Source organism: Mus caroli, chromosome 6 (assembly GCF_900094665.2).
Source record: "Mus caroli chromosome 6, CAROLI_EIJ_v1.1, whole genome shotgun sequence".
Lineage (NCBI taxonomy): Eukaryota > Metazoa > Chordata > Mammalia > Rodentia > Muridae > Mus > Mus caroli.
Window position 1 is genome coordinate 142,787,653 of NC_034575.1, and position 13,219 is coordinate 142,800,871.

The 13,219-nt window shown below is 45.7% G+C and overlaps 1 protein-coding gene across 3 annotated transcripts in view; it reads right to left on the reverse strand.

The window, feature by feature from the left end:
• The window catches only part of Bcat1 (branched chain amino acid transaminase 1), an 83,003-nt gene that overhangs the window by 7,696 nt on the left and 62,088 nt on the right, over positions 1-13,219 (reverse strand). For all 3 annotated transcript variants that reach the window (XM_021164869.1, XM_021164868.2, XM_029478949.1), the window contains 3 exons: positions 9,187-9,272; positions 6,083-6,223; positions 2,945-3,019 (listed from right to left, as the gene is read on the reverse strand). In XM_021164869.1, coding sequence (XP_021020528.1) covers positions 2,945-3,019; positions 6,083-6,223; positions 9,187-9,272 — 302 coding nt within the window. The remainder of the gene's footprint in view (positions 1-2,944; positions 3,020-6,082; positions 6,224-9,186; positions 9,273-13,219) is intronic.

Below are 13,219 nucleotides of genomic sequence, written 5' to 3' on the forward strand. Positions count from 1 at the left end.
AGTAGCTCAGGAGGTATTTAAAAGCTTTCCACAGGAGGTGTGCCGCACATGCTCTGGGGGAACTCTGGAAGGTTCAGGGCCAGCCTGGTCTACACAGTGGGACCCTGTCTTAAAAACAAATCCAATGAAAAAGTTCCTACAGGGATTGAACACTGAAGGACAGACAGCCATGACCCTATAATGCAACCACGAGGAAGGAGGCTCAGCAGAGATGGTGGCCTCATGAAACAAAGGGGCTTTTGGGTCCCCTCCCACCCCGAGAGTGGGAGCTGGGAGTGTAGGGTGGGTGGAAACAGGAGAGCAGGTGGCATGGCCATGGTGAGCTAGTGCCTCTCCCTCCTCATTATAAAAAGAAGGGGTGGGGCACAAAACAACCTTGTATTGGGACTGTGCCCTTTGCAGGAGGTAAAGCTAAGGTTCGTAAGCTAGCACCCAGGGACCAATGTGGATAATTAGCTACACCGGACAAGTACTTATCCTAATATTCAAAAGTTTATACATCTGAGGTTTCAAAAATTCCCCCTGGGTCATACTGGCAAGAGCTTGGGTTTTGATTTTTTTTGTGTGTGGGTTTTTTTTTTTTTTTAAACTCTTGTCTTTAATTTTGTGGAACACTTTGTAGGGAAACATCATGTTTCTGTGTAACACCCAAAGAGATCAAATGTCAAACATGATGTAACATCAGACTTCTTTTTTCCCCCTCAGTAATTACTAAAATTATTTTTCTTGGAAACAGGCGAGCTAGTCACTTGGCTAACAGCACCAATTTGCCATCTTGTAAGAGGATAATTTGGAGACTTGAGGACACAAGCATAAAATAATTGAGGGAAGAAGATGTGGTTTTGATTATGGACGGAAGGCCCTGTTGCTTAACGCATTGGGGGACACGGGTGTGTGTGCTTGAGACTGACTCTGAGTCATCTCTGATCTCCTGTGCCTGTGGTTAAGACCTTTGACTTGGTTCAGTATGGATTCTGAGTGGACCTGGGGGGCACTGTCTCTCACTTCCTCCCTCCCCCGCCTAGGCTGGCCTCAGACTTGCAAAATTTGTGATGACTATGAACTTCCGATCCCCATCTCCACCCACCAAGTGCTGAATTACCAGTATGCGCCTGCAACCGGAAATACTCTACTAGCCAGGCTGCTTCCCCAGACCTGACGTTGGACTTAGTGTCACCATCCCTGAAGCACATAAATCAAGAGGGGAAAGTTTGAGTTTTCTCAACTGCTCTACCACATGCATCTGTTATTTATTTTTTCCTTTTTCCATTGTGTGTGTGTGTGATGTTGTAGGCATGTATATATGTGTGTGGACATGTAGATACATATATATGTGCACATGCATGCAAAGTCCTAAGGTTGACACTCTTCTTCCTTATTCACAGAGATAGGGTCACTCAATCAAGCCCAGAGCGCATGGATAAGGCTGGTCGAACTGGGCAGATTGCTTTGGGGATCTCCTGGCTTTCTTTCAGAAGCAGGGATCACCAGGTGGGTTGTCATGTCATGCAGCATCTACATAGGATTCTGGGGACCTGAATTCTGTGGGTGATAAGCATTTAAGCACTCATCCCCTATGTGCGTCTTTTCTATTTTAACCTTTAAAAAAAAAAAAAAATCAGGTCTCACTACATAGCCCTGTTGATCGTCAACTCCCCATGTAGACCAGGCTGGCTTTGAACTCCGAGATCCCTTGCCCATCCCTCCAAAGTGCTGGGATTAAAGGTGTTCTCCTCACCAACTTTCTTATAAAAGATCTCTATGAAAAGCAGCTCACTGGTGTAAAATAATAAATAACTATTCTTTTTCCTTCTTTATTAGTTATTAGTTTTGGCTTTTTTGAGACAGGGTTTCATATAGCCCAGGCTAGCTTGGACGTTCATTTGGTGGAGGATGGCCTCTGGTCTCCTGAACTCCAGATGCAGTGAGATTACAAATGTGACCAGCAGTCTGGTGTGAGAGGCTGGGGACTAACCCCAAGGCTTTGTGCCCAGTAAGCAAGGAGTCCACCAACTGAGCTCTGTCCCCAGCCTGAGAAACTCGTGAGAGACAAGCAGATGGCTTATTATATAGAAAAAGCAGGTAACAAAATTGTGTTTAATTACAACTATCTTGTTGGAAAATATAAGTAGACAGGTAAATGCTTATATAATATTGGAGTTGTAAGCATTCAAAAATTAGAATTAACAGTAATTGTATCTAAGTGCTGGATCCATGGATAAATTTAATTCCTCTTTCTTTCTCTCCACCCCCCCCCCCCAGCTCTGGGTATTGAGACGTGACCTGACATTACCACATGGTAGGTTAAGACAGCACCACTATATTCCAACCCTGTCTCCTATTTTTAATATATTTTCCATTTTTGCAATAACATGTTATACTCTTAAATCAGAATTTTAAAGTATTGAAACACATTTATTCTGGAATGCTAGCTGACACCACATCCCTCATGAGTACTCCACTCCACCCCCACCCCCACCCCACCCCCTTTCTCTCTTTCTTCTCCGGTCTAACTCAACTCTGCTCATTCTGTCAGGAATATCTTCCTTAAGTTTAAATCACTTGCCTTGAATCACACCACTTCATCTCTTTCCTTTGTGGTTCTAGTATGTGGAGGACATAATGCTCTAGCAGTAAACATGGGCTACCTCACTGACCACAACCTGAGCCCCAGGGGGATTTTTTTTTTTTTTTTTTAGTATTTTTTTTTCTTTTACGTATCTGAGTATTTTGCCTGCATGTATGAATGTGCATCATCCGTGTGGAGTGCCAGAGGCACACAAAAGAGTGTACCAGAACTCCTGGAACCAGAGCTGTGAACTGATTGATATGAGTGTGCTGAGACATGAACCCAGGTCCTCTACAAGAGCAGCAAACACTCTTATCCCCTGAGCCATCTCATCTCCCCAGCTTGCCCCCAACCCCAGGTGGTGAAGATGGCTACCTGGATATCAGTCAGCTTTCCCAGGATTCGACTTGCAAGCTTGGGGCCATTCTCCATCGTTGGAATGTGCAGCATCTGAGGAAGGAAGGAGAAAGGAGTCTGAGAGGGAGAGGTGCGCATGGTGGGAACAGGAAGACTGGAGTCTGAGGGGAAGAGGCACACATGGTGGGAACAGGAAGACCGGAGTCTGAGGGGGAGAGGCGCACATAGTGGGGACAGGAAGACCATTCCTACAACAGGAAGGCAATCCCACCAGACCAAGGGTAGCACCCGACATACTGCCAACACATGCTACCTCCCTAACCTGAGTCTTTTTTTTTTTCCATTTTTTAATTAGATATTTTCTTCATTTACATTTCAAATGCTACCCGAAAGTCTCCTATACCCCCACCCCTCTGCTCCTCAATCCACCCACTCCCGCTTCCTGGCCCTGGCATTCCGCTGTACTGGGGCATATGATCTTCCCAAGACCCATTGATGGCAAACTAGGCCATCCTCTGCTACATATGCAACTAGAGACACAGTTCTGTGGGGTACTGGTTAGTTCATATTGTTGATCCTCCTACTTGAATAAAAAACAGTCAATTAATGACAACATATTCATTTCCTACCAACTCAACTAAAAGCACAAAAGGCTTGGATGTCATTCTTCAGGGTGGTTTAAGGAATTCAGAATAGGGCTGGTGAGATGGCTCAGCGGGTAAGAGCACTGACTGCTCTTCCGATGGTCTTGAGTTCAAATCCCAGCAACCACATGGTGGCTCACAACCATCTGTAATGAGATCTGACCCACCTCTTTTGGTGCTGTCTGAAGACAGCTACAGTGTACTTATTTGTAACAATAAATAAATCTTTGGGGCAGAGTGAGCGGGGTTGACTAGAGCGAGCAGAGGTCCTAAAAGTCAATTTCCAACAGCCAGATGAAGGTTCACAATCTGTACAGTGTGTGCACATATACATTAAATAAAATAAATAAATCTTTGAAAAAAAAAAAAGGAATTCAGACTAGAAGGGGTCCCCGAAACAGTAGACTAACTCAACCCAGGAGTCTAAGAATTCACAGCATGGATAATTGCCCCCTACTGAACACGCTGGCAAGGAACCAGACCTCAAAGATATTTCTCAACAAACAAAAGCAAGTCATTTCAAAGAGATGAATTAAAGCAAGGCTCTTCTTTTACATAAGGAGTTTCTGAACCTACATCTGGGGCAAGGCCCACCTCCATGGGCCACAACTCCCATGGGAAGGCAGGGTTAAATTCCTAGCTGAAAGAGATCCCATGCCCTTGGCTTATATCTGAGCCATGCCTGTTCATGCCTTGCTGGCGGGCTGGCTTTTGATGCTTTGATAGTTAGTAGATAGCTCATATTCTCAAACACTCTTCTTATTATGCCTTTTAGTATAATACGATAATTAGGAACCCTTTGGGCTCTGAATGCCTCCCTGGAGCATTTAGGAGAAGCATTAAAGGTAAGTTAACCTCTGTAAACTTATTTCTAGAGTGGAGGAACAATTGGATTTTAGTTACTAAAATGGACAAATAACATACCTAGACATTATCATAAAATACTCAGACTGGGCCCTTGCAATCCTTTCTTCCTCTCTTTGCTTCTCTCTATCCCTCCCTGGTATGCATGCCTCCCCCTCCCTCTTCCCCATCTCTCTGCCTTATCAACATAAAAACCAGGTAGTTTCCCCACTGAGAAATATCTGCATGTCAAACTACATCACCAGCCAGCCCTGAAAAGCACATTCTAAAGTGTGAAGCAAAACATAATAACAAATAATAATAATAATTAATAGTAATGATAATGGATAGTAATAATGATCGGAGCAGTCAGCTGAGATTGTAAGGTTCGATTCATGCATCAGGGGACTTTGTATCTAACAAGTCATCAGAGGTCGTTAGTCTTGTAGGAACAACACCTACGCGGTTACAGGCTGCCTGCATGGCCACAGCATAGCAGCTGCACATTTATGGAAACCCTGGAAAGCAATTCCTATATCCTTACACTATAAAGACAGAGGCTGACAGATGTGCACGAGGAAAAGCCCTGGAACTGTCAAAATAATACACACAGGACACAAGCAAAAGTGAATTAATGGGGCTGGAGAGAGGGCTCAGTGGTTAAGGGCACTGGCTGCTCCTTCAGAGGACCCAGGTTTGATTCCCAGCACCCGCATGGTTGTCTGTAACTGCAGTGTTAGGGCCTCCACAGACACTGCACACACATGGTGCACAGAAAGACGTGCAGACAAAATACCCACACACGTGAAATAAAAGCAAATAAATCTGTTCTTTAAAAAAAAAAAATCAGACAAATGTAGCAAGAAGATAATAGGACATCAGAGGACATCATTTGAAATGTGCAGGGGCTGGAGAGATGGCAGTGGTTAAGAGCACTGACTAATCTTCCAGAGGTCCTGAGTTCAAATCCCACAAACCACATGGTGGCTCACAACCATCTGTAATGAGATGTGATGCCCTCTTCTGGTGTGTCTGAAGACAGTAGCAGTGTACTCACATACATAAAATAAATTATTAAATATTAAAAAAAAAGGAAAGTGTTGAAATGTCTGTGCAGTGTTCTACTGAACCCTCACAACAGCAATGGCATCTGATGAACTTTCACCTCGCACACATTCTGTGGCCGCTCCACTCCTAATTCCTAATGCAGCAGGCTGGCAGAACCAGGTGACAACGGAAGTCTCCGTTCTGACCAAGTTAGGCTCACACATTTTCCAAGGTCAGGGCTGACTTGATCTCATGATTGAGTTCTCATGAAACCACCAGGAAGGTGGAAATGTGTGAGCCAACCCAGGCCCATGCTCTCGAATTTCCCTCACGTTATGACTTCATTCAATTACAGGTAAATGTTTACATCTTTAAAATTCCATTCACTCATTTACTCGCTTATTGTGTGTGTATGTGTATGTGTGTGCGTGTGTGTAGGTTGGGGGGGGTTGGTGCAGACAAGTGCAGGAGAGGAGGTCAGAGGTAAACTTTGCAAGTCACTTTCTTTCCTTCCACTATGTGGGTTCTCAGCCTGGATGATAAATGTCTCCATCACTGGGCCGTCTCACCAGCCCTGGGCAAAGGGCTAGGAATGATGAGCACATAAAACTCTTTCTCTTACCTGGCCCTGGTACAGAATATCAGAGACTGGGCAGACAACGCAGGCTGTCCCGGAGCCGAACATCTCCTTCACTCTGTTACCCTCAAGGGCGGTGGCCAGGTCATCCATGGTGAGGTGTCTCTCACATACCTTAAACTCACCCTGTTTGGAATGTTAGAAAGAAGAGGAGGAGGAGGAGGAGGAGGAGGAGGAGGAGGAAAGGGAGGGGAGGAGAGGGGAGGAGGAGGAAGGGGAGTGGAGGAAAGGGAGGGGAGGAGAGGGGAGGAGGAGGAAGGGGAGAGGAGGAGGGGGAGGAGGAAGGGGAGAGAGAGGAGGAGGGGGAAGAGGAAGGGGAGAGGAGGAGAGGGAGAAGGAGGAAGAAGGGGAGAGGAGGAGGGAGTGGAGGTAGTGGTGGAAGAATAAAGAGAAAAAGAAAAAAAAAGAAAGTCACTGTGTGTCTTTGGATCTGGCTGAACTTGGATGTTGTCGTGATGGTGTCGTAATGGTCCGCTGCAGGGAGCAGGAAAGGGCCCCACTGTGCGATTACCTTAACAAGTTGAGTGGGAAAGGGCACACTGTGTGTTTGCCCAACATTCTGAGCAACCCACTTCCAAATCACAGCTTTCAAAGGAACTTGTCTAGATATTCATCATGGAGTCATGACACACAGTCATGACTTTAGGACGTGCACATTGTCATGGATCTCACAAGCAGCTGACTCTAAGAACCGCTTCATGCACTTAGCACATTTTCTGTATCTTCCATGATAGAGGAGAACAAGCGACCGCATCAGACGTTGGTATGATAATGGCCGTTTGACTTTGTACCCACCATGGGCCGAGGTCTCTAATGCTGAAGACATCCTCTTGACGTTACAGGTGAGGATGCTTGGGCTCCAGATGGGGAGGGGCTTTCCCAGGGCCAAACAATCCTCATCTGATTGCCTTCAAAAGTAGTAAAAAATCATAACTTGAGCTCCAAGAGCTGAAGTCGTCGCTCTTTGTTAGGAGCCAGTGTTTTGACTTTGTATGAGCAACTACAGTGAGAGCCGTTGTGATTTTGTTCAAAATTAAATAAATTACTAAACAAGTAAGTTTCAGCAAATCAGCAAACCTTACTGAGAGCTGCTGAGGTCTGCGTTCTGGAGAGAAGCAACAGAAAAATAACCCTCTTGCACATCAACAGAGCAGGGCTCGCGTACGGATTAGCTCCCTGCTCGGCAAGCCGTGACCCCAGTGCCTCTTGGCATTTTCAACAAAGCTTTAAAGTAAGCTGCAGTTAAGGAGTCGAGGAAATGTTTCTAGAAAAACCTAGCTTCCAGGCTCAAGAGCCGGAGGTGTGAAACTGGCTTGTACTGGCCTGGTCGGCCAACCTTCTGTGCTCGGTTGATTCACTCTCTTAATAAAACAGAAATTACTGAACGTCAGGAAGCTATCTTTCCAACTGCAAACATATGTGGGACAGGGCAAGCTGTTGAAATTAAACCAGCAGCTTGCAAAGGCCGTGCCCACTGTGCACCAGCCAACAGGCGGCACTGGGGTTTTGTCCACTCTGGACTTGGTAGGGTTATTTAGCTCACAGCCTCTGTTTGCAGTCTTCTCCAGAGAAACTGTGGTCCACTCCAAAATTATGTGTGTGTCCCAACATTTGTGTACGAGGACTGTCTGACCACAGTGTCCTGAAAACCTTTTCATGGTCTATGGGGACTTTTGGAACACATGAATCATTAGTGCCAGCCAAGAACCCCTGCCAGCCAGCCAGTCTACTCCACATCAGTCTTACAAACGCTATGTCACTTCAAATAACAAACACCCTAAAACTCCGGCCTTGGTCCCATGGATGTGAACATCCACAGAAAACAACTTTATATTTTCTTTGAGTGTGTTTAATTTTAAAATAAACATGTGTGGAAATCTGAGACAATGGGAACGGGGTAGTGGAGGAAGAAAAAAAAATCAGGACCAAATTAACATTACATTGATATTAATATATCAATAAAAATCTGTAGCTCCTATAATACTGGAATACATTACAGGATAGGATATGTCATCAACACAATGTAGAATGGCTTACAGTTTAGACTGGGTGGAAACATCCAGTCTGACCAGGCTGGCTTAGAAGGCACCCTGCACACGGACTGGGGCTAGTATTGAAGCCCTCCTCAGTAAGACATCTTGTCCAGCTGGTTCCCTGCTAAAAAAGGTCTGCCAACACAGACCTTCTCAGGAGATCTTTGCTCGAGGTGAGATTTAAAGATTAGATAACACAGGTGGGAACTATGGGGTAGGTTATCATTGCAAAGCAAAGCTCATTTGGATTGTGTGTGAATGTGTGTGTGTGTGTGTCTGTATGAGTGTGTATGTGTGTGCATGTGTGTGTATGTCTGTCCGTGTGTGTGTGTTTATGTCTGTGTGTGTATGTGTGTGCACGTCTGTGTGTGTGTGTATGACTGTGTGTATGTCTGTGTGTGTGTGTATGTCTGTGAATGTTTGTGTGTGTATATATACATCTGTGTGTCTATATGTACATCTGTGTATGTGTATGTCTGTATGAGTGTGTATGTGTGTGCATGTGTGTGTATGTCTGTGTCTGTCTGTGTGTATGTCTGTGTGTGTGTATGTGTGTGTGTGACTATGTATGTCTCTGTGTATATATATATATGTCTGTGTGTCTGTATGTACATCTGTGTGTGTGTATGTCTGTGTGTGTGTATGTGTGTATGTCTGTGTGTGTGTGTATGTGTGTGTGTGACTGTGTGTATGTCTCTGTGTATGTCTGTGTGTCTGTATGTACATCTGTGTGTGTGTATGTCTGTGTGTATGTCTGTGTATGTGTGTATGTCTGTGTGTGTGTGTATGTGTGTGTGTGACTGTGTGTATGTCTCTGTGTATGTATATATATATATGTCTGTGTGTCTGTATGTACATCTGTGTGTGTGTGTATGTCTGGGTGTATGTCTGTGTATGTGTGTATGTCTGTGTGTGTGTGTATGTGTGTGTGTGACTGTGTGTATGTCTCTGTGTATGTCTGTGTGTCTGTATGTACATCTGTGTGTGTGTATGTCTGTGTGTGTGTGTGTGTGTGTGTGTGTCTGTTGGGCTCATGGAAGTTGTTCAGGCACTCACCCACTGTTGTGCCAGCTCCAGGATGCTCTGCCTGGTCACTCCCGGGAGAATGATGCCATCTAGTGGGGGCGTTGCCAGCTCCTCTTCTGTCAATTAGAAACAGGGATGATTGCAAGATTTCCATCATTAGACAACATACCGCAGCAGTGACAATTCTTAAAGCCACTTTAATATGAGAACAGAAGAGACAGCTCAGAGGATGCCAACAGCTGCTGCTACTCAGACCAGAGCTCTGTTCTTGTACCCACATAAGGAAGCTCACAACCCCCTGACTCAGCCCCGAGGCATTTGGTCCTCCCTTCTGGACTCCATGGTCCCTGCATTCGTGTGCACATTCCTACACACACACACACACACACACACACACACACACAGTTAAGAATACAACAAATTTTCTTAAATAAGCAGAAACATATGACAGTGGGTAAGGGCACTGGCTCCTGAGTCTGACCACCTGAATTCAACGCTCTGGAATCCCACAGCAGCAGAGAACACCAACCAGGCACTCACAACTGTCTATAACTCTAATTCCAAGCATTCTAGCGCCCTCTACTGGCTGCCAAGGGTATCTGTAGAGAGCATAAACACATGCTGAAGACAACACATACACAACTAAAAAATTATAAATAAATAATTTAAAAGTGAACTCTGTTCTCAGTACTGAGAATTAAGAAATACTCTTCAAGATGAGCAGTCATGTCAAAACTATTCCCAAAGTAGATAAAAATTAATTGGCACCTATAACAACATGCATAAAATCTTGCTCTGCCTGAGCCAGAGAGATGACTGGAGGCAAGCAAGAGCTTTTTAGGGACCTGAGTTCAGATCCCAGCACCCACATAAGAGCTGGATGGGATGGCTCACACTGGTGCTACAGAAACAAGGAGACACTGCCTGGCCAACTAGTTTAGCCAAACCAGTAGCCCTGGGCTCAGTGAAAGAAAGGCCTTGTGTCTCAGCACATAAGGTGGAAAGAAGCAAGAGAAGACCCTACCTCAGTCCTCTGGCCTCTACAGCAGTGCACCCCCACAGGAGCACACACAAGAGCAGACACCCTCCCTTTCTCAATCCTCTGACCTCCACAGCAGGAGGAGGTCACAACACACACACTCACACACACACACACACAAAGTTCTTCCTCCTGGTGCTGCCTGCACACTGCCTTCAGAAGCCCACATCATCTGTGCTGCATGAATGGGGGCGATCCGGAGTTTCCCACAGAGATCTGAAGGCAGTGGGCTCAGGGGAAGCTTCGTGTCTTCAAAAGAAGAAAAGAGAAAATGTGAGTACAGTCTCAAGAGATGAACTGCCACTCTGACTACACCGGAGACCCCCAAGTGAACGTTCCACCGTCAAAGCCGGGCACAGCGCTCCAGCTGTAAGCTCTGGGTAACCCTCCCCCTTTAAAGTCACTTTGGTGGACTCAGGGAATAGATCAGTAGATAGATTGCTTTCAGAGTATGTGTGAAGCCCTGGGTTTGATCCCCTCACCACATGAATTGGATATGGGTGACTTACAGATGCAATCCCAGCACTAGGGAGTTGAAGGCAGAATTGGGAATTCAAGGTCATCCTTAGGTCAGATTTGAGACTAGACTGGGCTGCTCTATCTTAAAAAAGTCATCCTTGGTAGTCAACCCCCCCCCCTTCCTTCCCACTACTGGCATCTAGCAATGTAGACCAATAAGCCTTAAATATCACCTTACAAAGATGCTGAACCTTATAGCAGACAACCTGTCTATGACCTACCCCCTGCTTGCAGAGGACGTCACAAATACACTTAGAGAAACACCAGATAGAATCAATAGAGGAACTGCCCTGCTATTGCAGGGCTCACACTGCCCTGTTGCTTTGGGGCTCCCCCAGAGCCTTGAATATAGATAGGAACTTTAGAACTAACCCAGACCAATCCTTATTTTACCAGAGAAACAAATGTGTGTTTGCCCAGACCTGTGAGAGAAGGCTCGGATCCCACAGCAGTTCAGGCCTGGAACTACAGCTCTCTGTCTCAGGACAGGATGGAGCTAGGATCTCTCCTGCTCTCTGATGGTTTCCATCTTTGTATGCCCCAGTTTCTGCATGATGTCTGGCCTAGGGAGTTATATGGGGTTTTGTTTTGTTTTCATGTACATGGGTGTTTCACCTACCTGTATGTATGTGTGGTACATGCAGGTAGTGCCCTTGGACAGAAGAGGGCCCCAGATCTGTAAGTGCTGGGAACTGAACCTGAATCCTTTGGAAGGGCAGCTACTGCTCCTAACAATCATGGAGCCATCTCCCCAGCCTCCATAATAAGTATTTTTTAATTTTAAAATATGAATGAATGAATTCTCTTTGCTGGGCTGCAGCAGGGACCATTTATTTTCTGAAAATCACTTTTTAGAAAGAAGAGATTGGTACTGGCGATGTTCCCAAGGGTACTTGTCATTTGTAAAGTGTTTATGGTCTTAAAATAAATGTGTTTGGGATAACTCGTTAGCTAGACAGAGAAATGCATGGGTGTGTGCATGTGCGTGCATGTGTGTGTGTGTGCAGTTTTCACACAGAGAGAGACCTTTCTTACAGTTAGTGTAGATCTCCGACAACACCGAGTTAAACCCAAACAGCAGTGTTCACACACGCAAAGGCTGTTCTGTGGAATGAATTTAGCCTCCTACTGTAACCACCAGCCTGAGGTCAAGAAACAGAACATCTGTCCCCTGGTTCTCAGACAGAGCAGACGACATGGGACATCTGTCCCCTGGTTCCCAGACAGAGCCGGCTACATGATAGCATTTGGGTGAGAAGTATTCATTTTCCTCTGCAACCACAACACACTCCCAGGAGCCAGAGCGAGTTCCAGAACACCCAGGAGGAAACAGAGCCCCACAGACATGGCTTGTGACTCAGCAAATGTTGCAGTTGGTTGCTGTCCTGCATTCTGTGGGCTGCTATGTTCATCCATCTTCATCCTCCAACGAGGAGAATCGCAGGAGGTTTCTGTTACATGGTGTTAGATTATCAGTGAGACAGAGAAGAGGGGTAAAGAGGCAGGAACCGTTTGTTTTTTAATTGTGTGTGTGTGTGTGTGAGAGAGAGAGAGAGAGAGAGAGAGAGAGAGAGAGAGAGAGAGAGAGACTTTATGTCCAAGTACGAAAGTGCCTGTGGATCTCCCGGAGCTGCAGTTACAGGCAGCTGTGAGCCGTGAGCTGCCAGGTATAGGTGCTAGGAACTGAAGTTTTCATCCTGACCCATCCTCTCCAACCCCCCTTTGCCTGCTAAACACCCCAACTGAAGAAACACATCGAAACTAAAACTGGCTTGGGCAAAAGTTATAAAATCTAACTCTTAGTAAGGCTTCATATATTTTGTAAGAGGCAAAAAACAAGCCCACTTATCCCCACTGCGGCCTGCCATGTAAGCGTGTTCCATGACTTGTGTCTGGATAAGGGACAATTATTTGAGCAGGACAGTGTCTGGTTAACTTGTATGACTATGACGTAGATAGTGGCTAAGTCCTTGACACCTCCCATAAATAATGACTTTGCCTTTTCTGAATGATGTCCCTATTTGTATCTGTGGTGCTGGTAGGTGGGGACCAGGACAGGAGTGGCTAGAGAGGAAGACGTCTCCTGAACACAGAAGTCAGCACTGGCCATCTTCTCTCTACCATCACTTCCGATGTATGTTTATGTGAAGTTCTAGTTTGAAATCCCCCAAATTCCAGCATAAATTTGGTTCTCTTACATTTCCAAGTACAGCAGAAGTTGAAGAAGGTGCCTGGTGCATCTGGCAGAATCGCATGCCCAGGGCCAGAGGACACCAAGCAGAAGTGCCCAGAGTGAGTTCAGGGCAGGCTGTTCACTCTCCCTCAGATGGAGTATAAGGCAGGCCTGTACTCAGATCAGCATGCAGGGCTGCATGCAGCCTTGGCTGAATCACCTCTTCCCACCTCGATAGCAAAATGAAGCCAGTGTGGAGGCTTTAATGGTCACTGAAGCCAAGACTGGGAACTTGTACATGGAAGTACTATCTTACCGTGTGCGTGCGTGCT